The following is a 26,859-nucleotide window of genomic DNA, read 5'->3' on the forward strand; positions in this document are numbered from 1 at the left end:
CCCCCACTAAGCTGTGAGGACCCCATGGCAGGGACAGAGTCACAGTCATGTGCATGTCCCCAGAGTCCAACACAGGGTCTGCCACATAATGGGGATGACTTTCGGGAGCTTAACTGGGCTGAAGTGCCTGTCAGTTGGGGCACTGTCTCTTAGACAGACACATTCTCAGGGAGCAGTTACCCGTGGCAAACAAGGAGGCATTTACCCAGTACACTGCACTTCTCTGGAGATTAGGGAAGGCAGAATCAGTGAGCCTGACACAGCCAAAAACTCAGTCTACTGCTCTGGCTCCTTCCTGGCATCATGGGATTTTGTCCCATCCACTTTCAAAAATTCAAATAAAGTAACATATGCTGAACAAGGCACTAGGTGGGGGTAGGGGAGGCATTAATAAGGCTTAGTCTTGTCCCCAAGGTCACCTGGTGGCACACACGAACTAGTGCAGTACACAGTCCCATGGAGCAGAAATGGGGCGGCACAAGCTTTGCCTGGAGGAATTGAGAAAGGCTTCGCAGAAGGAGCCATGTTTGAGCCATGGGTCCTCAAGGAGGAGAGGAATCCACCAGGCAAAGATGGGATCTAGGGGAGAGCAATCCAGGCAGATGGACCAGCTGGGCAAAGGCGCGCAGGCTGGAATGTACTGACGTGTCCGTGAGACAGCACACATCTACCTGGCTGGTGTTAGAGGCTTTGTGGAGGGTGAGGGATGAGATGAGGACAGAAGGTAGTTAGGGGCCTGCCTGTGGGGCCTTGAGCACTGTGCTAAAAGGTGAGGCTTTTATCTGATAAGCACCGGGGAGGCTTGAATGTTTTGCAGCAGAGGAATAAAAACCGGCAGCAGTGTTTAGGATGAACAAGAGAGACAAGGAGGCGAATGAGAAAGTGTCACTGCTGTTGGTGAGGATGATGAGGGCCAGGACAAGGGGCTGTGCTAGAGAAGGACAGGAAGAGATGGCTTGAGAGATGTTGTGGGGGTGGAATCACAAGCTGCCAAGCCTGTTCAGCCTCCTGAATCCTTCCAAATCCTTTTTACACACCTACCCCCACGGCCCCCCACTCCCCAGCTCCCCAGCATATCCTTCTTCCCTCCTTGGCTGTTAAATTCTAAGTCAAGGAGATTCCAAATGCTGACTACATCTTCCTTGGCCCATCTCAGCTTTTGGCAAATAAATTGGTGCCGTTCCCCAGAAATCTTTTCTTGAACTTCATCAAGTTAGCAAAGAGGAGAAGTGTTAACAGTATGATCTGTTGAGTCTCAAATTCTAATCCCAGCCCTAACACTAACCCAGCTTTTTCACTCCCTGAAGTTCTGCCAAAATCAAGAGAGAAGGTCTGTGCCAGACACAAGTAATTTCAGCTGAACAAGCACTCCGAGGGTCATAGAGCGCTGCTGTGCTCGCAAAATGTTCTGCTGCTTCGGAACAGGCTTCGGGCGGCTGGTGGCAGCGCATGTGGCTGACACAGTCGAAAGGAGCATGGAAAGTATTTTTCCTTGGTAAATAAATGTTCCACTGTTGATGCTGAATTAAATCAGAAGCTCCAAGAAGACAGGTGCCGTTCATTTATTAAAAGAATAGAGAAAGAGAGAAGGCACAATTCTGGCCTGCCTTCCTCTAGTGAGAGACAAACATGATTTATCCCCGGCAGCTGGAGAAAAGTCAAGGTTTTGGACACATGCAATGCATATTCTTGAATGTCTATTATGTGTCTAATGCTTTAAAAACACTATTACAGGGGCTAGCCTATTGGCATAGTGGTAAAGTTTGCATATTCCGCTTCGGCAGCCCAGGGTTTGCAGGTTTGGATCCCAGGCGCAGACCTCTGCACCGCTTATCAAGCCGTGCTGTGGCAGGCATCCCACATATAAAGTAGAGGAAGATGGGCATGGGTGTTAGCCCAGGGCCAATCTTCCTCGGCAAAAAGAGGAGGATTGGCAATAGATGGTAGCTCAGGGCTAATCTTCCTTCTTCCTTACCAAAATAAATAAATAAATAATAAAAACACTATGACATTTAATCCCCACCATCGCCCTATAAAGTAGATGGTATTATGTCCATTTCACAGATGAGGGAGCTGAGGTTTAGAAACATGAAGTGTGTGCCCAAGGGAATATGTAAGCTAACTTTGTCATAGCGAAGTACAGACTGTATAGAAATATTCTTACTTTGGGTAACGAGGCAAAAATGATGTTGATTCCCTTACATTTGTATAGAACTCCAGAGGTTGAAAAGCACACGCACATATATTATTCTCATGTCACACTCAGAGAGGCCCAGTGAGGAGGACAGGAATATGCCCATTGTAGAGATGGGGAACAGAGAGTCAAGGAGAAGGGATTTGACAGTGGGGAACTGGGACTTGAACATAGACCTGAGTCCAGACCCAGCTCCTTTTCCATAGAGGGAGGCTCTGTAAAGACATAGGATTTGATAAGAAAGAGCAGAGCATTCTCAGGGGAGAGAGGGCCGGGAGAAAAGTCCTCAGGGAGAATTTCGGGTGTGTGGTAGGGAATCTAAGGTCCACACGGCCAGGTTAGACTGATGTGCAATGGTGTTGTGGTCATATGCGTCAGGCCTGGAGCCACACCACCAGGATCTGAACCCAGATTCTGCCATTTAGCCCACCCGTGCCTCAGTTTCCTCATCTGTAAGTGGTAACAGTTATAGTACCTCCTGCATAGAGAATGCTGTGAAAAGTGAACATAGGAGAAACACTTAAAAGAAGGCCTGGGACATAGATAATCTTAATAAAGTTTTGCTATTATTACTTCGTTATTATTACTGCTACTACTTCTGCCACCAGAGAGTCCTGGGGCTGAGGCTGGGCAAAGAGAGGGGGCTTGGAATCTCAGGTTGCAAAGAGTGAACCTTGTCTTAGTTTATTCTGGCTGCTATAACAAAGCACCATGGACTGGGAGGCTTATAAACAACAGAAATTTATTTCTCACTGTGCTGGAGGCTGGAAGTCCGAGATCACAGTGCCAGCAAGGTCGGGTTCTGGCGAGGGCCCTCTTCTGGGTTGCAGACTGCTGTCTTCTTGTTGTGTCCTCATACGGCAGAAAGAGGGCAAGGGAGCTCTCTGGGGCTCTTTTATAAGGGCACTAATCCCATTCCTGAGGGCTCCACCCTCATGACCTCTTCACCTCCCAGAGGCCCCACCTCCTAATAACATCATATTGGGGGTTAGGATTTCACATATGAATTTTGGGGGAACACATTCAATCCATTGCAAACCTGAAGAAGCAAAAGTAATAGGAGGCCAATTTTGGTTCAAGGAGGATAAAAGTGTTATTTTAAGATGGTGAGTCTGGCAGGAGTGTGCAGGCCTCCCCTAACCTTTCCCAGCTGGACCAGGACCCCACCCAAAGGCTTCCCTAAAGCCTATGCCTCTTGCATTACCACATTCACCCCAAGGCACTGTAATTGCCTGATAATTACCTGCCTCCCCCTGGGCCATGTCTGTCTTACTCACTGCTGCATCTGGTGTCTAATACACTGGCAGTTAGCAGGTGCTCAATAAATATTCTTCTGATGAATAAATGAATAAATGGATGGAGTGGAATGATAGTTTGGTGAGGAAAGGGTCTACAGGGAGACTAGCCAAAAGACAGATGCAAGCCTCTGGGCTAAGATGGGGGCAGAGGGAGTGAGGAAAATGTAAGAAATGTAAGAGATATTTGGAAGAAAGGACAGATAGGCCTTTGTGAATGACAGACTATGGGAGTTCATGGGAAAGGAGGGTCGACGTTGATTCCAACCCTGGGCTCCTGGACACTGGCAATGACCCTGTTAAACATGGAAAGGAAGAAAGGAGAAGTTGGTTTGCAAGAGAAGATTTGGCTGTGCCTTTGCCCTTGTTGAGCTTCATAGAAGTGGCTGTGACAAAAATGGAGTAATACAGGGCAGCGTGGGTGAGAGGTACCGGCTAGAGATGGGGATTTGGGAAGAACCAATTCAGTAACCTTCAAAGAGTGCTTCTTCTTCTGGGAGAGGGGCAAGCACCAGGAAGGGAGGGGGACTGACCAGTCAGAAAAGACTTAAGGCTCCTTGGTGCCCTGGGGGGAGCCTTAGAGCAGAGGGGAAATAAGAGGATGGCAAGAAGGGGACTGAGATGTAACAACAGGGCCATCATCACCAGCCTGTCAGATTTGCCTGAGGCAGCCCAATCCATCTGGTGGAGCTGGCTTTAAAGCCAACCCTTGGCCCTGCCCAGACATCCTCTTTCCCTCTACCTCCTCACCCTGCCCTTCCCTGTTCTTCCCTTCCCTTCAGTGGTGGCCCCATCTTTTCCCTGCTTCACAAAGAAAAACATAAAATAAAATAAAGCAAGAGGAAGGCCCATTCACCAGGTGTCCTAAAAGAAGAAAGGCAGCTGTTAACTCTCAGGACCACTTGCTCCCCTCTTCCTTTCTTCCTCAATCCACACTTTGCCCAAGACCTGCCAATGGGAGAATGGAATCAGAAAGGAAAGCCATTTTGTATCAGAAAGCCAATTAGCTTAAAGTGAAGCACAAACAGAAGAACAAGCCACTCAATTTTGTTTTGTTTTGCTTTCTTGAAACATTTATTACAATCATGGCTACTGTGAACCACAACTTCTCATTTCTTGATTTCTGCAGGAAAACTGCAGCTGCTGAGGTTCTCAGGAGAGAGAAAGCACAGAGCTGTTTCTGCACATTTCTGCTCCCCTCCTCCGTGGTAGGTGGAAAATCGGAGAGAAGAAAACTAAAGTTCATCCACACTATGGGACAAAGGGAAAAAAATCGACTTTGGAGTCAAATAATCTTAGATGGGTTCTGCAACTAATGGGCTGACTCGTTACCTTTCAGAGCTGGTTCCCTCGCTGATCAAACACAGCTGATAATGGCTCTCACCTCCGGAGACGGTATGATGATGAGATAACGTAGTCAAGTATTTCACAGAATGCGGGCGCTCCCTGAAGACCCGCTCCCAGGGGTCTTTGCTGTTTCTTGCACAAACCTCCCAGCCTCTGCTATCTGCAGGCCTTTAGGGGAGCCACAGAGGAGGGACGAGCTAGGGCCCCACCCGCAAGGGAGCTCTCAGCCCCTTGGTTTCCAAGAATTTTCTCTTTATTACACAATTTTTCAGGTTTCAGTCTGGTTTGACTAAAATGTAAAGAAACCCCACATATTTGGAGTGGCCAGAGCAGCATGCCTTCCTAAGCTGATTACACTCTGCAGGCCCAAGTTTAACTGACCCCATCCCCACACAAAATGTCTATTTCTGGCCAAAAGAAGGCCCCAGAAAGACTGAACTGTCTACCTCATCAAGTAGAGCACTTGCTTGGAAGGGATCCAAGCGTGTTGGAGTCCTGGCCAGCCAAAGGCACCCAAGCCACTTTTGGAGACAGCAGGCGGAAGTGAGGGCTCTGATTTTCATGTTAAATCCCCATTTGGCCTCAGAAATGTTAAAAATAAACTTTCACCTGCATCTGATTTTCCTCTTTGTTATTGCAGCCATTGTCTGTTTGAACAAAGAGGTAGCAAGAGCCTGTTTGAGCAGTTCGCAGAGTTCAAGCCAGAGCCCAAATTGGAGGGACACAGATGTTAATGAACAAGGGGACCAAGCAAGAGCGCCACTGGGAATCGAGAAACTTCCCCAGGATTGTCAGGCCCCACTCTGCTCTGCCAGCAGCCCCACCTGGCTCTCAGGAGAAAGACCTGGGAGCTGCCTGTGCATTTGCCCCTCTGCGACCTGATATGAGTGAGATCTTGATGATTCAGCGCCCCCCTCTGACACTCCATTCCTCTCTTTCCTCCCACTTGCTTGCATTTTGGAGGTGTGCATCAGATTGGGGGAGGGTGGGGTTGGTTATGATAGGACGAGAAATCACAAATTAGGCACTACAGAAGTTATTGGTCACGTTGGAAGCAGTATATTGGTATAGAAAGAGACTGGGCTTGGAAGCTGAATAAACCTGAGTTCAAATTCATCCTTTTCAGTTGTGTGACCTTGGGCAAATTACTTGACCTCTCTAAGCCTCAGTTTGCTTCTCTATAAAATGGGCATAAAAACACCATATTGGTTAAAGCAATGCTAGCTGCTGTAATAAACACATACACAAAAGTTAATTGGCTCTAACATTATGGAAGTTTATATCTGATTTGCATAAAGTCTAAAACAGGTGTTCCTAACCTGTGGGCTGCTCTCCTCCAAGAGGTGATGTAGGTGCCTGGGCTCCTTTCTTTGTCTGGCTTCACCATTTTCTAAACACGGCTTTCAAGGTCATCAGGCTTGTAGAAATCAATCTAAAGGTAGGAGGAATGTGATGGAGGACTGTGGTACGTGGAATAGTTTCATGCTAGGCCTAGAAATGTCACACATCACTTCTACTCACACACTCGTATCTATATCACAATTACATGGCTGCAATGAATTGCAAAGAGCACTTAGGAATGAGGTCCAGCTGTGTGCCCAGGACGCTGTGGAGACAGGTTCAGTAAACATCTAGTCTTTGCCATGTACACCAACTTTCCAGGGAGATAATAAGGCTTACATGAAACAATGACTGTGAAACGCTACAGCTTTCAACAAATGCTGGTTCCTTTCTTCTTTCTGTTCCCCCATGGCTAAACATTTACTAGAAGCAATGAGGAAATGCTTCATTTGCAGTGACATACATAGGAGCAGCCGCTGCTGAGGAGCTCCTCAACCCCACAGTCCTCGCCAACATTCTCCCCATTGCCAAAGCAGGGGAACCTGGAGCCTTGTTCTTGCTCCTTCCCCTCATGATCAAGCCCTCTACCCACAGTCCTTACAGCCTCACCAGGTCCCTACCCTTCCACAAAATCACAAGTTTCAGCTGTTAAACCCTGGGGCCAGAAAACCATCATTTTAGGAACAGCTGAAGCAAGGTGTATTTGGTTGTCACTGTGTTTCTGTTAAAATTTATTTTTAATGCCCGTAGGTGGGTCATGCATGCAGTCTCTCGTTGCCATAGTCCTCACCATTCCCTACTGGGTTACATCTGGCCTGCTTCATGCCTGGCTCTTGGAAACATTTGGATTTGATACCCCCAAGACCTCTTGGGGGCTCCCTGGGTTTCCATGCAGGGCTTCCAGACTCAACCCCACCACCCCTATCTTGGATGTATTCCCTCCTAGTCGACCATTCAGACCTCATGGCTTCTGCCGGTACCCTGAGGCACACCTTGGCTCTGTGTTCTCTTTTTGCACCCATACACGGCTTTTGGGATACCCCCCTCACGACTTCCCCAAGCACTGGCTTCTCCTTGCCCCAATGTTAGTTTCATTATTCTCTTGGGTGTGCATCTGGGAGAAAGGGTTAGCAAGAAACATCTTATTGAAAGTTGTGGTTTCACCTCATATGAGCCGATGTGGTTTCAGCAGCTTTTAGAGAGTTGATCTTTATACAGTGTTGCAGGTTAGCATTTCTATAGTGTTTCTAAAAGAAAATATGTCCCAAATTCCAAACAACTGAATGCTGAATGAATTTGATGATGCAGTCCTTTCATAAATTGAGAATTGCATTGATCAGAGTTCTGACGTAGTGGAAAGTTCACGGACTTTAGAGACATACAGACTTGAATTTAAATCCTGGCTCTGTGTGACTTTGGGCAAATTACCTACACTCTCCGAATACGTTTCTTTACCTGTAAAATGAGGAGATAATCTTGCTTAGAGTGTTGGTACAAAGATGTAGTGAAAGTATGTATATACGGCTGCTAGCACCGTGGCTGGTACATAGTAAATACTCATAAATAACAATTATTGTATTTGCCATAAGGAAGAATTAGAACAATCTGTGATATGCATTAAATTTTTTTTTTTTTTGTGAGGAAGATCAGCCCTGAGCTAACATCCGTGCTAATCCTCCTCTTTTTGCTGAGGAAGACCGGCCCTGAGCTAACATCTATTGCCAATCCGCCTCCTTTTTTTCCCCAAAGCCCCAGTAGATAGTTGTATGTCATAGTTGCACATCCTTCTAGTTGCTGTATGTGAGACGTGGCCTCAGCATGGCCGGAGAAGCGGTGCGTCGGTGCGTGCCCAGGATCCGAACCTGGGCTGCCAGTAGTGGAGTGCGCACACTTAACCACTAAGCCACGGGGCTGGCCCTGCATTAAATTTTTAAAATAACTTTTTTACATAAAATTTCAACATAAAAGTTACTTATTTTTATTATGGAAAACTGAGGGAGAGGGGAAATTTAAAAGGAGAAAATAAAAATTAATCAAAATCTCACTATTCAATGAAAACTACTATTAACATTTTGGTGTTTTCCCTTCCAATATTTTACTATATACATGTATAGTTTACACCGTTGGGGTTAACCTAGATATAATGTTATTTTATAGCCAACATTTTCACTCAAAATATAATAAGCTCTTTTTCTTCAGTAAAAATTCTTTACAAGTGCTAGTTTTTTTGTTTTTTTTTTTAAGATTTTATTTATTTATTTTTCCCCCCAAAGCCCCAGTAGATAGTTGTATGTCATAGCTGCACATCCTTCCAGTTGCTGTATGTGGGAAGCGGCCCCAGCCTGGCCGGAGAAGCGGTGGGCGCCGGGGATCCGAACCCGGGCTGCCAGCAGCGGAGCGCATGCACTTAACCGCTAAGCCATGGGGCCGGCCCACAAGTGCTAGTTTTAAACAACTTAAAATTTAAGGGAATTTTAAAACTATTCAATAACTTAATTATCCATTCCTTTAATGCTGAACAGTTACCTTATTTCCATTTTTTCACTCTCATGAACAACACTTCCATATAAAATCCTGTAAATTTTATTTTGATTTATATTTGTGTTTATTTACTTAAAATAGCTTCCTAGAAGTAGTACTGCCAAGTCAAATGGTGTGCACATTTTTAATCCTCTTGCCACAGTCAGCTGAGGAGCCCTTTAGAAATGCTGTAACAACTCATACTCTGGGGTGTTTTCAAACTCATGCTATTATGGCCTTCCTGTTCACCTCTGTGAGGAGGCCAGGAATTGACTCCCCTGCCGGAGAACAGCAACTCTGGAGAGTGCACAGTGTTTGTTTGGGGCCGCCAGCATGCACTTCATTTTCCTAACAGAGCCCCGAATTCCTTTTGGGGAATTGTCTCTGCCCCTTGTGCAGTTGTGGTGGGACTTCAGAGTTGGAAGGGTCCCCAGGTGGGAGAGAGGATGACGGTGGAGAAGTCAGCTGCAGGGGCGCCCACACCCACGCCAGGCCCCCTTCCTACCCGGCTGGAGAGCAGAGCTTGTACTCCTGGGGCAGGGGCCCAGGGGCCTACATAAAAGGCTCACCCTCCGCCTTAGGTAGGTGGGTCAGGCCAGTGCTGGAGCCTTTAGATAATACCGTGGCTCTTCCTTTCCTTTCCTTAATCCCAAATTAGGCACAGAGAAGGCACTTAATCCCACAGTGCCACACTCAGGGTAGGTGCCCAGCATATGTCTGTTGAAAAGACCATGGAGGGTGACTGAGAGAGCCTGAAAGAGAGACACTGCAGGGCTGTAATATGCCCCCATATAACTGTCTCCTGGAGCCTTGTTCCCAAAGAAAACCGCTGGAGAAATCCACTTGGGACGAGGTTTGGAGCAACCCTTTCTCACGCTAGAATCATCCTGCCACCTAGTGGCGAGTGAAGGGAGATGGGCAGGGACGAGCCCCTGGCAAAGGGCCATCAGTGTGATGGCAGTCCCACCCGCAGTCCCACCAGTGGGTGGGTAGGTCAGGGGGAGACCAAGAGCAGCCTGTGGGCACCTCAGAATGCGAGGTGCTGTATGAAGGAGCCAGGACGGGAATTACTCTCAATAATAATTTCAGCTACTCTTTATCGAACACTTACTATCTGCCAAAGACTGTCCAAAGTGCTTTTCACACTTTCCATCTTTTAGGCCACCCAGCAGCCCCTTATGAGGATGGAGAAACTGAAGCCCAGAGAAGTCAAGTGAGTTGCCCAAGTTTACACAAGTAGTCAGTGGCAGAGGCAGGAATCAAATCCAGCATTATCTGACTTCATAGCTTGGGTTTCTAGGAACATTTCTAGAATCATGGAGAGATATCTCCTTCTGTTCCACCATTTCTGTTCCATCACCCCCACCCCCACCCAACCAATTCCCAAGACAGCAGAGGGTGGTTTTATTAGCTGTGGGGTGCCCAGCCCCATTTCCACCTTCTGGGCCTCTCTCGACTCTGAGCAACTCCAAAGGGAAGATTTCTCTCCCACAGCTTGGAGATGGTTGGGGGCAGAGGAGAAGGTGGTGGTGGGGTCCTTTGTCCACTGTCAACAAATAATGAAGTGTTATAGACTAACTTTCACAGTTCTTTCCCCTTATTGGTTGTGTGAGATGGAGATGCAAACTAGGCCCCTAAAAGGCACAGTCTCATTTCAGATCGGCCACTGTAAAATTTGCCTCTAAACCCAGAGAGAGTTTCTCATGCTTTCAGCAGCAATGGTGGGGCAGGCCCAGAGCTACCCCAGCCTTGCCCCAAGGGCTGAAAGAACCAACCTGCCACCCCACTGAGCACGCAAGGGGGCCAGAGGACCCGCTGGCCCACAGACACTCTCCATTTCGGGGATGCTGAGGTTTATTTAGGAAACAGCAGCCATTCTTCCTGCCTGGCCCACTCAGATGAGTAATAAACCTCTTATTCTTAGTTTAGGGTTTTGTTTTTCCTTTCCCTTTTTAGAATTTATCCTGACCCGTTTCCCAGGTTGAGAGCTTGAGCTGCATCGAGTTGATCACTCGAGGGATAAGGAGGAGGCACTTTGAAAAGGAGAGTGGTTCTCAAACGCCCTTTGACTGTGATTTCTCCAAGAATCAAAATTTGTCTGCCATAACTTCAACACCATTCATTCAATAAATACTTACCACTTGATGTCTTAAGAGATCAAAAAGGCTGATGCTTGGCATTGCCAAGGCTGCTTCTCCTCTGAGGCAGATCCTAGGCCACTCTGTCCGCTCACACAGGCACCACCATCCTGTCCTTCCTCAGCTGCTGCCAGCACCACATGCTGCCTGCCTCAGAGCAGTGGGGGCTCACCTCCTGTCCAAGCAGTGGACAACCTCTCGCCCTTTAAGTATCAGTTACTGGTTCTTAGAATTCAACATATGCACCTGTTTATTTCCCTTTTCTTGTAATGATATGATCAATTAACTTTATTCACTCATTTAATCAATCAACATTTATTGATCACCTATCATGTGCCAGGCACCAGGATACAGAGGAGTGCAAGTCTCTCACAGCTAAGACGAAGACCAGTAAATAAGACAATTACAACACGGTGTACAAAATGCTAAGCCAGAGATAGACAAAGGTACTATGGGGGTCCTTCCGTCACCTCCTCTTTCCACTTCTCTACCTATCCCCAGCCCTTGCCTCAAGCGTCTGGCCTTCACCCACGGCAGATCCTCTGAGTTTCACTTGTAGCTAAATGGTTAGATGGCCCCTCTTGCCCTGGCATGACAGAGACGCAACTATAAACGGAAGAGGAGCCATGGCAGCCTTTGGAGAGTGGACCACCCAACTGAGAAAACACAGGAGGGGAGAGAAGTCCGCAAATGCATTCTCGGTGCTGGTACTGAAAATAAAGTGTGTGGAATGGATAAATGATGGATAGATGAGTAATTGAAGGATGATCCAATAGACGATTTAATGAATGAATCAGAGAATGAACTTCCAGTCTTGAAGCAAAACTGAATTTCAGAGTTTCTAACACTTGTGCTTCTTCATTGAACACCATCTTCCCCAGAAAGTCTTCTCCAAAAATTTTTATTTTAAGAAATTAAAATTACATACAAGTTCATTGAGAATGTGACAATGCACTTAAGATAACTGAAGCTGCCTAGGGGAGTTTCAGAGCCAGGGCTCAAGATCCCTTATACAGCTGAGTGGCCCCTATCTGTGTTAGGGAGGAAGCTCCAGGTTCCTCAGGCCAGAGCTTTTGGAGGCAGCTTGGCTGCTGGGGAAAGAGAGCTACAAGAGGTGACAGGTGTGGGACTTCTCACTTAACAAACAGGTGTGCCACCCTCATCCCTAGCTGGAAAGTTATATATGTGTCACGTCACCACTGCAGTGCTTCCTACTGAAGAGAGAATTGCCGGGAAGCATTTGGGGCTGCAAACAATTGCATTCTGACATAACTGTTCTGTAAATGTAGAGGCTGTGCTGTAAAGAGGATAGGATCAGAGAGGAAAGAGGTTATGTGGTCAGGGCCTGTTTGAACAGCTTAAAGGCCATTGAAGGCCCCCTGGTTCTCTGAGATAAACTGGCTGAAGCTTTTCACCTTGGGGTTTAGTCGGTGGGTGAGCTGGACATCACGGTCTGGCCTTGTCTGATAGAAACGACACATGTTGGCAATTTCCCTCGCTACAGGAATTCCCAGCTTCTCGTAAGCTTCCGGGGTGATCTTTTAAGAACAACTAAAAAGACAGGAAATGTTATAGGTCTCACTCAAAATAGTTTGAAAAGGAATTATTCATCTTAATAATGATACAGGTCCACAATTCTTTAGCCTATCTCCAAAACCTAAGAAATTCGGATGTCTTTTTTCATAAGCAATTTGGCAGCAAACTGACTTTTCTGAACTAATTTGGTAGCAAAACCTGATCTGAACTTATGTGAAGCTAGTTATGGTCTTTAATTACCTCAGCTAGTGGAAATAGTCATACGTTTTTCTGCAGAGGTATTGATGTGTTTGATTACAGGTTCCTGCCCCAGCCCCTGCTGGTGATGTTACATAAAACATGTAGACCATAACCTAGCTAAAAGCTGAAAGACCCTGAAAGCTGGATTGTTTCTGACCCCAAGCCTTGTGGATAAAGTACTGTGGATCTGTACCCCCTTCATCAGACCAGCTTTTATATACATTTCCTCATGAGACTCCTCCCTCTGAGACATTCTGCCCATCCGACCCTTCATGCAGTGCCAAGGCTCCCTCACTCCAGCACTGGGCTCTCTCACCTTCCCTCCTGGCTGACGTCCCTTCCATTGCCACTCTCGTCCTTGATTAGAAATGAGCATCTTGACTTCAGCCATCCCAGCCTCTGCCAGGGCCAGACCCAAACAAATGCTACCCATCACATACCTACTGAGCCACCTTGCAGCACCTTCCACAAAATCCACCCTTTGAGTCTCTCTGACACTAAATAGATCAATAGTTCCACCACCTGAATTAGCAAAGACAGTTTCTAACTATCAGATCCAATGTAATCTGTCTTTAGTCCCCAGAGATAAACTCTAACCTCCCTTTTCCACTTGGCCTTAGAAAAATGTGACAGACACAAACAACTTATATAAAACAATGGTTGTCATACACCATTTATAATAATAAAAAGTCAAGAACAACCTACATGTCCAAAAACAGAGGAATAGTAACTTAAATTGTGGTATACCTACTCTAAAATATTATGCAATTATTAAAATCAATGTTTTTGAAGAAATTTAACAAAATAGAAAATGCTCATAATAAATGTTAAGTGAAAAAGCCAGATACAAAATGCTACATATAGTGTTATTTTAATTTTATTTAATATTATATTATATATATAATACATATATATTATATGTATGTGTGTATATATATTATATACATATATAATACATATATTATATGTATGTGTGTATATATATATTATATATATATGCTGGAAAAAGATGAGAAGAAAATGTGCCAAATCTTAACAGTTGCTGTCTCTGATAGGTTGAACTATGTGATTTTTATTTTCTTTTTTTATAATTTTCTAAGTTTTCTACAATAAGCTTTTGTTATTTTTGAAATCAGAAAAAACAATTAAAAATTTTATTGAGTTTGGAAATAGAAGACCATACGAGAAGCATGGAAGATGACTTCTAAAATGTCTGTCTCCTTGAATCACTCTCTCATCCTGTAATTTGGATAACTAATATCCCTCAGTAAAATAAGGGATTCTTTTCTGCGGATTTTTGAAGGAAAGAGATTGGTTCCTTGTGTATCACTTTCTGAGAGAACCATGTTCCTTTTGGGGTTAGACAGACAGTTTCAGCCAGACCAGAGTTCCTGGTGGGAGTTTGTTCTGGAGCATGCATGCACTGAAGTAATTAAGCAAACAGCCTCCTTCTGACCAGACTTGGGGGAAAGTCAGACTGTCGAGGCTGGAGCGCCACCTTGTGGCCATATGCATCCTTCCCCAGAGTAGCACAGTGCTTAAGCATTTTCCCACTCTAGACCAGTGGGCAGACTAGTTACCAAGATCAGCATTAACCACTCTCTAGAACTTCCAGCCTCTGATGCCCTAGAACTTTTGATGCCAGAGAAGTTTTTGCTGCATTGTGAAACAACTTGATGTACTAAGAATAGTCAGGGACCGGGTATGTGACCGAGAGATGCTTGGAAGGTTCTGAGCCATTCAAAACAATGTCTACCTGGTCCTCTGAGAATGAACAGACACACACACCATATGCCCACACTCCTTCGCCTTTCTCCCCGTTTTCCTTACAGAGTTCAAACCCCATATGCAAAATGAATATGAGACCCAAATGCAAATACCCTGGGAGAGGGGTCAGTCACTGAGAAATAAATTTGCACCTAGGTACAAGTGACTTTGCAGAGATTTACTGGAACACAGCCACCTGTGTCCATGTTTTGAGTAGGTGGCTGCCTTCTTGGGTTTAGGAGTGACTTATTTTCTCCGTGAAATTTTCTGTGGTTTTTCAGTGAGATCCCCAGATGTGGCTTTGTGGCTGGATTGACACCTACAATGGTTTTCCAAAAAAGAGATCTCTTAGCCTCCTCACAGATCCAGTACCTGAGGCTAAATTGGGAATCTAGGTACCACTTCAAGACTCACTGGACCAAGAGTTGCAGATAAAAACAAAAACCAACCTTCTATCCCTAACTCTAGGAAACATTCTAGAGCAGGGGTTGACAAACTTTTTCTTAAAGGGCTAGATACAAATATTTTAGGCTTTGCAGGCCATATAGTGGTCTCTGTCACAACTACTCAACTCCATCATTGTATCATGAAAACAGCCACAGACAATACATAAACAATGGTGTGGCTGTGTTCCAATAAATCTTTATTTATAAAAGCAGACTTGAACTCTATAAGGAAGAAGGGACCCCTACTCTAGAGAGATGTTAGTGCTGGGTCTGACCTTAGAAGTCATCCAAATAACACTCTCCCTTCACAAATGGGAGAACTGCAGACAAGAGAGGCAGAGATGTATTAGTTAATGCCTGCCAGCTGGAGAGAAGGTATGGGTCCTCCTTCCAGCTCTGTCTCTGTGAGGTACACACAAATACTTCCTTCTCAGAAACCCTGTTCTCTTTCTCCTTCCTCTTATCAACACTTGTTTGGAGAAATAGCTGGTAGTGTTCAATATCATCAATTCCTTTGACTTTTCTGTAAAAGGTCTGTCTTAGCCACACTCAAGTCCAGGCCATTCCAACCTGATCAGTTATTGAGGGCTTACTATGTGCCAAACCCAGTACGAGGAAACTCCCATATGTATCTCATTTCATCCTCACAATAATCCTATGAGAGGTATAATAACCTTTTTTAACATATGAATAAACTGAGGCTGGAGAGGTTGGATAACTCGCCAAGATTCCACAGATAGATGAGGGCAGGGCCAGGATTTGCTTACTGAAGCAGACTGCCTCTGATTCATTCATGTTGATTCTAGAATTCAGCCAGGCCAGCCCTATGATTCCCTCCACCCACACACAGTCTTGCCCACCCCCAAGGACTACCTCAAGGCCACTTCTTCCAGGAAGCCTTCTCCTGCCCTTCTCTGGTCATCTATAGCACAGATAGTGTAGACAACACAATTAAGCCCTGTGACTTCATGTGCATTAACATTTCGCCCCGACTCTGCTGTAAACTCCTCAAATACAGCATCAGGTATGTAATAGATACCTGATATATACTTACCACGTGCCAAACACTATGCTAAGGCCCTTAAATATATTCTCTCTAATTTTCACAGGAACACCCCAACGTAGATGCTCTCGTCCCACTTGACAAGAGAAGAAGCTGAGGCTCAGAGCGGGTAAGTGCCTTGCCCCACCCCAGGGAGCTCTGGCCAGCTGGCGTGATCAGCAATGAGTGCTTGGGAGAGGAGAGTTGGGATGGTGTATATGAAAAAGTTGTACCTCGGTCTTCAGATTCTAAGTTCTTTCCACCCCAAAGTAGTTTTACTTTAACAAGCTGATTAACCTGAAGCCAAAGAGATAAAGCCATAAAGGTGGGATTCAGATGCACCAACAGGTGAAGACAGATTTGTAGAAATGGAATCCTCTTCAATTTCTTCTGTGCCTAAACTCAACCCTGCCTAAATCTGTCAAAAGTCTATCAGAATTTGTAAATTAGTGGGATGTGACACAGGGTGGCCTCTTGTGATCACATTTATGTCTCCTAAGAACTCACCTTTGCATCTCGGATATCTTTCCCCAAAACCTTGGACAAAACATCAGCATATTGCTGTGGTGTTAGCGCTTCTGCACTGAGACCCACGGCCTTGCCTGAAAACTCCTCTGGAGAATTAAAAATGCTAGAGACGACTGCTCCAACATCAGCAACAGAGATACCATCCATCGGTATGTCCCCCATAGGCAGTGCTAGTTAAAAAAAAAAAAAAAAAGATAAAAATAGCTAATTACATCACATTCTTGGTAGGTCCCACCAACTTGAATTAATAAACTACTTAAACAAAAAGGATGGGAACACAGTGTAACAATGAGCGGCCACAATCTTTGCACAGTTATAAGATTTTGTTTAAGAAAATACTATAATACCTGGCTATTGATTTACAAAAAAAAATAAAGTAGCCATTTACTAAGCATCTCTGTGTGCGAAGAATGATTAATTCTATCTCCAACCCAGACATCTCCACTGAATTCCAGACTCATATGTCCAACTTCCTACTCAACATTCTTGCTTGACTGTTCAATAGACATTTTAAACTCAATGTGCCCCAAAATGAATTCCTACACCACCCCAACCTGTTCTCCCTACAGACTTTCCCATCTCAGTTAATGGCAACTCTACCATTCCAGTTTCTCAAGTCAAAAATCTTGGAGGCAGTCTTGACACTTCTCTCATCCCCCCACAATCTATTTATTTGGAAGTCCTATTCATAGTATGTCCAGAAGCTGACCACTTCTCACCGTCTTCACTGCTATGACTCTGGTCTAAGCCACCATCATCTTTTCCTCTGCCAAAGGGCAGAGGAATGCTGGCCAGTGGACTGGCAGCATTGGAATTACTAGGACTCCTTGTTAAAACTATAGTCTTCCTCCCAGACCTATGCAGTCACTCTGCAGGCAAGGCTGGGAACCTGTCCCTAGGGAGTCAGGGTCCCTCTAGGGATTCTGACCATGGGACCCAGGTCAAGAGGAGAATTTTTTCCTGTTGCCACAGAAGGTCAGATGGATGAGCTAGAAGTAGAAGTCATCTTGTCCAACCTTCCCATTAGACATAAGCAAACTGAGGCTTGAGGTCACATAGCTAACAAGTACCTACTGTACGTACATAAGGAGCATCAGTATGTTAACACTGGAAGTATAATCCTTTGTGTTTCCAGTCCAAGATCCAGTTCTCTGTTAGGTCTAGGACAGTTTGGTACCCCTGTCAGCACTCGGCACAGAGCTAAGCACATAGTAGGCACTCAAATGATATGTGTCCACTGAAGAGACAAAGGGAGGGAAAGAGCAAGGAGGAGAAGGCAGAACAGCAGGTACCTGGTTAACTCCCACGGCAACCTTCCACTTACTCAAGGTGTAGTAATCTCCATCAGAGGCTTTCACGGGCTTCCACGCAGTGAAAAAGTTTTCAAAGTAAGCTGCCACGCGGACACTGGTCATGGGAACGCCAATGGACCAGAAATACTCCTCCACCTCTCCCTTCGCGTCAAAATGTGGCACTTCCAACTTCCCGCCGCTCAGGCGCTTGACGTTCTCCAGGCCACTGAACACCACGTGCTTCAGACCCAGGCGCTTGGCAGTATCCGCCACCAGCTTTCCCTAAGGGACAGAAGTAAATTCTTTATATGGTTGGCTGAATTTGCATATAGACTAGAGGGCAGGTGCTAGGTCCTCTCCACATCCTTCTTTTCTTATTGTCCTCCTTGGAGAGGAAGCTCTTCCAGCATCAAAATATATTCGCTGTCCTGGGAGAGGCCACCAGTATTAGCGAGCAGAGGCTGCGCTATGTCAAAATGCTGAACCCCATCAGAAGCTGAGAGGCAGCCTGGTGGGAACAGTCAGGAACATTTGGCCCCTTCCTCTAGGCTGTCAGAATCTTTGTGACCAACTGCCGCATTTATGTATATATGAGGCTCAGTGATACCTGAGAAAACAATATATAAGAACGTTTTCTGACGATGGATTATATCTGCACAGCATTTGGATATTGAGGGCAGTATATATACACATATGTTCTTTTGTGTGTTTTTAGTTCCAAATTTCCCAAAGCACCTTCATCTTTCTCTCTCTTTTTTTCCTTCTGCTTTCTTTTCACTGTTTCCCTGTTTTTTTTTCCTTACAAATCCTCATGTAGCAGGCAGAGAAGCCATAATTAACCTGGTTTAGTAGACACAGAAAGTGACGCAGAGAAGTGACTTGTACCCTTAGGTTTCTTAGTGAGTGAAAATCGGAATTAGAACCCAGAGTTCCTAAAATAAGCCCTTCCAAAGTTTAGCACTAAAAGACAAGCTGTAAGTGGTATAATTAATTTAACAGACATTCCTGAAATGGTTCAATCCTGCTCTTAATTTTTTGAATTGTGCCATTTCTGCTAGAGGCTGATCCCATCCATTACATTTTTTAAATTTAATCTTCATATTTTTGTAATTTATACATATATATAATTTTCAAATAGTACTGTCATGGAGGAAAAAAGTCAGTCTTATAATGACATAGAAGTTCCCTGCGCCCCCATGCTGATAACTGCTCTCCAGAAGTAACCACTTTCATCTCTTTTAGCCGCTTCTCTGTTTCTAAATAACACGTTTACACTGCTAATTCTTGATTTTTTCAGTTTAAGATATCATCTACTAAATTCCTACTATGAAGGATGAGCTCTCACCTTTAGTGCTCTCAATTTCTCTCCCTCTCTCTGACTCTCTCACACACACAGAGCCCACCACCACCGTCACCATCACACATGTACACAATTCTCTTTTTCCTGTCTTCCCAGTATCATAATTTTGGGCTGGATCAACAATTAGTGCTTACACACAGCTGAAGCTGAGCCATGTGATATTCTATGGTTACATTTACTCTTTCTACAAACTTTCGTTTTGCCTAGAGTTAATCATTGTGGGTTTATTTGCTTGTTTGTTTAGTTCTTTTTCTAGGTACCCATTACTAATTCATCCCAAAATTCTCTGCTAGAATGTAAATATACTCGTTACATTTTTGTTCTTCCCATTTCTCTCTCAGAGCAATCTTAATTTGTGGAGTATCCTTGCTGCCACCTCTCATATGCCATCTATAAACAAATGGTGAGAATTAGGGAATCTAATGACTGGTTCCATCACAGTCACTCTCAAATATTCAGGGTCTTGAGATTGCGACAAGTGTCACATAACACTGACTTCACAATCAAAGACACCTCTAACAAGTACCCGAAGTCCACATATTTCATAAAAACTGGAGTGATGTTGTGGAGGGAGGCTTATATTTTTGCCCAGACTGAAGGCCTACCCGCTTCCAAGAAGCACAGAGCAGCCAGGGACAGTAAGAGGAAAGGGCTTAAAGGTGGTTCCCACCTGATTCAATTCCTTCTCTTTGCTGAAATGGTCCCAGAAGTTGGTCACCAGGAAGGCCCCATAGGCACCTTTCAAGGCGGCTTCCACTGATGCTTTATCATTTAGGTCGCCTTTGACCACCTCGATGCCAAGGTCCCGGAGCGCCTGTGTGCTTTTGGTTTAGTCACATCCCTGGTCAGTGCTCTCACAGAGAACTTTTTGCTCTTCAAAATGGCCCTGGCCACAGAGCCACCCTGAGCTCCTGCAGGATTGCAGAAGAAGAAATACAGGAAGGATCAGGAACAATGTTCACTAAAAGAAGTTGGTTGGGAAGTCCCGTTATTCAGAGCAGCGCTGCTGTAGTAATTACTTCAGGAGATATCCCCCTGGTTTGCAACAGTGGTTTTCAAAGTAGGTTTCTCATAGCCTCTTCAGAGGTACCTTTGCAGAATCCATGGGGGAGAGGAACAATGGGAGAGGCTGAAGGCAACAAGGATGCCAAGTGAGCAGGGTGCCAAACCCTCCACCCCAGATTCAACTGGGCAATTCTACTTTTATTTTGTTACAGATTTTATTTTGAGCTTCTTCACACAATTTTATTTTCAAAAGAGGTTCATATGCTATAGTTTTAAAAAAGGTCGAAAACTTGCAGAAATTTCTTTCTATGGCATTCAAAGCCATTCATGATATGATCATTACTTGCCCAATTTATCCACTCTATAAATATTTTCTGAATGTCCTGTGATATATGCCAGGTATTGTGCTGGGTTACTGACATTTGGAATCCTCCATCAGACTGATGGATACCTGTCCTAAATATTTTTTTCTGTGCCTCCAGATCCACCTTCACCTTCTCCATCCTGCTGAGTGCCCTGGGAGGCTGACCTGTACAGACTCCATCAATGGACTTTCTTGCCCTTAGGTTGGGTTTGGCCAAAGGGAGTCATCAGCAGGAGACCTGAGGGCAGGAGGAGAGGTGACCCTCTCCACATTGCTATTCTCCCCAGATTGTGCTCATCTCTCTTGCCCTTTGCTCCTTCCTCCTGTTGCTTATTTATTTTTTATTGCTCTCTTCTCTGTCCATCTTTATTAAATTTCCTCAACTTATCTGAAAGAGTGTGGCACTTGTTTCTTGTGGTACCCAACCGATATACCATTGATACCCCTATCCGTCTGCTGTTCAATGAGCTCTGCCTTTGCATGTGAAGCTTTAGCCAAAGTTTAGTGCTCTAGTAGCAAATATGCACAGATAGCCAAAGTTCATCAGGGGTTTGAGGAAAGCCTCCAACAGGAAAGGCAAAACCAAAATAAACAGTGATAAAAGGAAACAGAAACAATGCAGGGATCAGAAGGAAAATTTAAAAGAATTAATATCCTCTGAGATTGGAGAAGATTTTGCACTCAGAACACTACATCTACATCCCGTACCAATAAAAGGGGAGGAGGCAGGAGAAAAAGACAAGAAGAAGCTCTTGAAATTTAAATTATTGTAGCAGAAATAAATTTTCAACAGAAAAAGTTGGAGAAATCTCCCAGTATTTGAAGAAAAAAACAAAGAAATAGAAAATAGGAGAGAGAAAATGTTAGGATCAAGCCTGGGGAATTCCAGGTTGAGAGAAAAGAGAAAATAGAGGCACGGAAATTATCAAAGAAGATAATAATTTCACAGAGTCCAAGGATATTGACTGAGCTTCCATATTGAGGGGCCACTGAATGCCTAGCACAATGACTAAATAAAGTCCCACATCATGTACATCATTGTGAAATTTCAGAACACTGGGGATAAAAATATCTTAAAAACTTCTAGGGGGGTGGGGATGGTCAATTCAAAGGTAGGGGATAAAAATAGCACCAGATTTCTTTATAACATTGGAAGCAATAGAGTAATGCCATTTAAGGGGGAAATTAATTTCTATCTAGAATTTTAAATCTAGCCAAATGATCAATTAATTCTAACAATTTTATGTAAAGACATTTTCAGACACGCAGGGTCTCAAAAATTTAACTCCTGTGCACTCTTTCTCTGTAAACTACTGGAGGATGCATTCCAGCAAAATGAGAAAGTAAAGCAAGCAAGAGGAACCCACGAAATAGAAACCAAACCCAGGAGAAAAGATAATTATTAGAATAATGGGGAAGAGAAGTCCTAGGAGGATTGAAATAGAAAAAGCTAGCACTCCAGGAGAGAAGTCTCCATGGGGGGAGAAAAACAGAACCAAAAGATTAATTGACATGTTTGCTCATTTTGAGAGAAATCATTCAGCTTTATTGGAGAGATTAGAGAAAAATGAGTGATAGGTACAAAGAAAACTAAGCAAATACAAAATAAAAGAAATTATTAATTTCAGGGAAAACAAGAAATTATGTAAGAAAAGAAAGTGCAAGCTCAAGTATGGCTCAAGTATGAATATAATTACATAGTGATAATAAGACCTCAAATTTGTCCATTGTCCATATGAAAAACAAAATTGTTATAAACTGTATGGGGAGGATGAGGAAAAGGAAGTATGTCCTTGGGGCTGGGGATGTAGGAAGCTAAAGACAATGGATAACATCTAAAATCGAAAAACTAAAAAATAGCATATTATCACATTATTTAGAAATATGGAGACAAATACCAGTAGAAACAGAAGAGTTAAATGTGGAAAGGGGTAGGGTGAGGTCTGCTGGGTTTTTTTATAAACCTTGTAGGACTACTAGACTTTTAAAACTATTATCTGCACTTCTGTAACAACAAAAATTCAATAAAAAAAAATTTGTTGGGGCTGGCCCGGTGGCATAGTGGTTGAGTTTGCACGCTCCACTTCGGTGGCCCGGGGTTCACAGGTTTGGATCCTGGGCGTGGACCTATGCACCGCTTATCAAGCCATGCTGTGGCAGGCGTCCCACATATAAAGTAGAGGAAGATGGGCATAGGTGTTGGCCCAGGGCCAATCTTCCTCAGCAAAGGGAGGAGGATTGGCAGAGGATGTTAGCTCAGGGCTAATCTTCCTCACCAAAAAAAAAACTTCTTGACTGTATTAGTTTGCTAAGGCTACTATAACAAAATATCACAGATTAGTGGCTTAAACAATCAAAATATATTTTCTCACAGTTCTGGAGGCTAGACATCCAGGATCAAGGTGTTGGCAGGTTTGGTTTCTCCTGAAGCCTCTCTCCTTGCACTGCAGATGGAAAGCCTTCTCACTATGTCCTCACATAGTCCTTTCTCTGTGCATGCTAGCCCCTCCTGTCCCTCGCTATGTCAAAATTTCCTCTTCTTATAAGGACACCAGTGAGATTGGATTAGGGCCCACTCTCATGGCCTCACTTTAACTTAATCACCTCTTTAAAGGCCTTATCTGCAAATACTGTCACATTCAGAGGTATTAAGGATTAGGGCTTCAACATATGAATTAGAGGAGGGACACAATTCAGCCCACAACATTGACTACTATAATTATTTCCTTATAACCTTATTACTAACCGGAGATCTCCCTGAGAACAGAAATTGTTTACTCTTTACCCCTGTTTGCCAACCACGTTCTGAGACTAGTGCCTGGCATATTGTCAGTATCTATTTGTTGAATGAATAAATGAATGAAGCTTTCAGTATCTATTTATTGAATAAACATATGAGTGAAATGGAAAGAATGAAACCTCTCAATTCTTAGCTTTGGAGGTAGACAGTCCTGCCTGGACCACTGTGAGACAGAGAAGCAAATGACATGGATTAGTATGAAAAAATGAGAGGAGCTGGACCAAAACCAGGACTGGCTCTCCTAACCACTCCCACTTTCATGTTTCACTAAGACTCAAACCAGGAGAGGAATTCCTCATTCTTGGCCCTATTCCTCTAGACTAGCAGGACACACAGTAAACCTATCAGCTCAGAAAAGCAGCCCCCAAAGCACTCATTCTTGTCATACTCAGTTGTCCCAGACCCTTTTCACTTGTTCTGGATCATGCCCTCTTGGACCCAGTTCCCTTCCAGGTGGTTCCACGTTGAAAGTAGCATTTGAATGGCAGGCACTGGAGATGCTGCTCAGCATCTGACATGCAAACACATATACAGGTAAGGGTTAACAGGTGTCCCTGTTAAATTTAACTAAGTATCTTGTATTTTTATCTGCTAAATTTGGCAACCCTCCCTCAAACACCCAAACACACCCAGCACCTCGAGCTTACCAAAGTTCAAGAACTGTGAAATAAAGTAATTAGCCCATCCCTTTAGCTAACTAGGAATCAACTTTCTTCAACTTGGACACATCTAACCTGACTCCTTTAGGAACCACTCCCAAGGCTCATATCCAACTGCCTAACCTAGATACCTAGGCAGCAACTCAAATTTAACGAGAGTAAATGGAGCTTCCGACCTTCCTTGAACTGCTTGACCACAGTCTTCCCCATTTCAGTGAATCACAACTTTATTCTTTCAGTTGCTCGAGCCAGAAGACTTTGAAGTCATTCTTTACTCCTCTCTTCTCACCTCTGATATCTGGTCCATCGGTGAACCCTGTCAACTCTCTTTAAAAACATACCTGGAAATCTGACCTCCCCACCACCTCACTGCTACCACCCTGGTCTGAGCCGCTATCATCTTGCCTTGTTTATGGAACAGCTTCCTAAATGGTCTCCTTGCTTCAACCCCTGTCCCCTACAGTCTTTTCACAAAACAGAAGCTAAAATGAACCTCTTAACACCAAAGTCTTATGTCACAATTCTGCTCAAAATCCTTCCGTGGCTTCTCATCTCTTTCAGGTAAAACCAGCATCCTCACCATCACTCTAATGCCTTATACAATCATCGCATTACATTTTTTTTCCCTTCTAAAGTCAATATCATGCCTGGCTGTTGGTTTTTGAGAATTTACTTCTCTCTTCTCTCTGCTTTAGCCCTTGCCTCCCTTCAGACAAAATCCCTGTCCTCGTAGAGGTTGTATTCCAGTGTGGAGAGACAGACAGTAATGGAAGAAATCAAGCAAGGAGGGCAGCCAGACAGTGGCAGGGTGGAGCAGAGTTGCCTTTCCAGACCTCCCTAAGTATGGAGGTCTGGAAAGTGCTCATGGAGAGGGCAACATCTAAGCAGAGGCTTGGATGACGTGAGGGAGAAAGCAGTGTGGGTAACTGGAGGAAGATTATTCTAGGTTGAAGGAGCAACCACTGCAAAAGCCTTGAGGTAAGAGTGTGTTTGAGGAACACGCAGAGTAAGCGAGGGAGACTGGTAGAAGACGAAGTCCAAGAAAAATCTCGCAGGCCATTAGCTGGACTTTGCATTTTACTTGGAGTGAGTTGGGGGGCGTTGGAGAGTTTTGAGCAGAGGCGTGACATGATCTGAGAGTTTCAAATGGGTCATCAGGAGGCTGAAATGAGAATAGATTGAAGAGGAGTGAGCTGATTTGATCAACATTTTGCAAAGATGGCTCCGGCTGTTGGACAACGGATCATAAGGGAGGCAAAGTGGAAGTGGGGATGGCCGTTAAAAGGCTCAGGCAGCTGTCCAGGTGAGAGAAGTCCCTCAGCACATTCTACTAAGCCCCACCCTCTCCATCTTTTCAGAATCGCTGGAGTACTGGTCAGACATGTGGATACCCCCTACATACCCACGGGCCTCACACTTGCTCCTTTTGCTTGTCAGGAAGTGAGTGGAGAGAAGTCTCCAGAGTATAGCTTATGTTGAAACGAAACTACACCAGCAAGTCAGCACATGATCAAGAAAGAGAGAATATGTCAGTTGTCCTTGTCCCGCTGAGATCATTTCTGACGAATCAAGTCAAATCACCCTGCCCCTTTACCACATCAGAAACTCAAGCAAAAGGATACTTTTCCTCATTTCCTCCAAAGGGCTCTTTGTTCAGCCCATGCTTACAGGCTCTGAAATTAAAAGCAGGAAGACAGGAAAGTAAACACAGACAGCATGCACTTTAAAAGTAAAGAGTTTGTTACCTGTTGCTCCAAATACTGTGATTACTTGCTTGCTGGTCATGTTACTGGACAAAGAAAGAGTTAATGGAGTAGCAGAACCTCCCTCAGAGCAGCAACAGTAGCTGAAATGCAGTTTCTCTTCGAGCGTGAGAATTATAAACCATGTCTTATTACCACAGCCCTTATTTTGCCCCTCCCTTATAAAGTTTTCTTTGTTATAACCAGATATCTTACTCACTGTGACACAGCAATTTTCTAAGCCAGGATTCATTCATTCACTCACTCATGTGTTCAGCAAATATGTATTAAATGCCTTTGGTATACTAGGCATCGAATTACAAGCCCTGGTGATCCAGAAATTGTAAAGGAGATAAACTAGTAAATAAAAGTACAGTAGAGAGGAATGGCAGAGGAGACATAGGTCATGGAGGAAAGAAAAAAAATCCAGACTGGAGGTGTTAGGGAAGATTTTTCAGAGGAGATGATGCTGGAGCTGGCCTGCAGCCCCCATAAGTTATTCAATCAAGGAGAGCAGGAAGAGAGCCCACCTCAGGCAGGAGGAACCACATGTAGCCAAGTTCAAAGGCAGGCAATCATAACACAGGACTCATGATGGCTGCAACAATACTACGTGGGTGGCAGGAAGTAAAACTCGGAAGGGTGGCAGAGGCCAGAACACAAAGGGCCTGGTGGGCATGGCAAGGACCTTGGATTTATCCTGACAGCCACAGCAGGTTTTATGTGTTCCTCTGGCAGCAGAGTGGAGGCTGGGTTGAAACAAGACAATGCTGGAAGCAGGGACACTCCTAAAGAGACTAAAGAAATGATACAGGTGAGAAATAACAAAAGCTTGAACGGAGGCCGTGTTATGAGTTGCATTGTCTCCCTCTAAAATTCAGATGTTGTAGCCCTAACCCCCAGTACCTCAGAATGTGACCTTATTTGGAGACAGGGTCTTTACAGAGGTAATCAAGTTAAAGTGAGATCATTAGAGTGGGCCTAATCCAATAAGATTGGTGTCCTTATAAAAAGGGGAAATTTAAACACACATAACATACAAAAAGAAGACAATGTGAAGATACAGGGAGAATGACATGTGAAGAGGAAGATGGCCATCTATAAGTCAAAGAGAGTGATGTGGAACAGATCCTTCCCTCACAGCCCTCAGAAGGAACCAGTCCTGCCAACATCTTGATTTTGGACTTCCGGCCTCCAGAACTGTGCGATAATAGATTTCTGTTGTTTAATCAACCCACTTTGT

General features: G+C 44.3%; 1 protein-coding gene across 1 annotated transcript; it reads right to left on the reverse strand.

Moving 5' to 3' along the window:
• Positions 1–11,933: 11,933 nt before the first annotated feature.
• On the reverse strand, positions 11,934–25,659 carry LOC101408372 (nmrA-like family domain-containing protein 1). Its single transcript, XM_014783106.2, is given in 6 exon segments — positions 11,934–12,373; positions 16,374–16,564; positions 17,719–17,968; positions 19,717–19,863; positions 19,866–19,957; positions 25,620–25,659. Coding segments are annotated over 6 exon segments (900 nt in total). The 3' UTR covers positions 11,934–12,193.
• Positions 25,660–26,859: the final 1,200 nt, after the last annotated feature.

Source organism: Ceratotherium simum, chromosome 15 (genome assembly GCF_057802395.1).
Source record: "Ceratotherium simum simum isolate JZ-2026a chromosome 15, ASM5780239v1, whole genome shotgun sequence".
Taxonomy (NCBI): domain Eukaryota; kingdom Metazoa; phylum Chordata; class Mammalia; order Perissodactyla; family Rhinocerotidae; genus Ceratotherium; species Ceratotherium simum.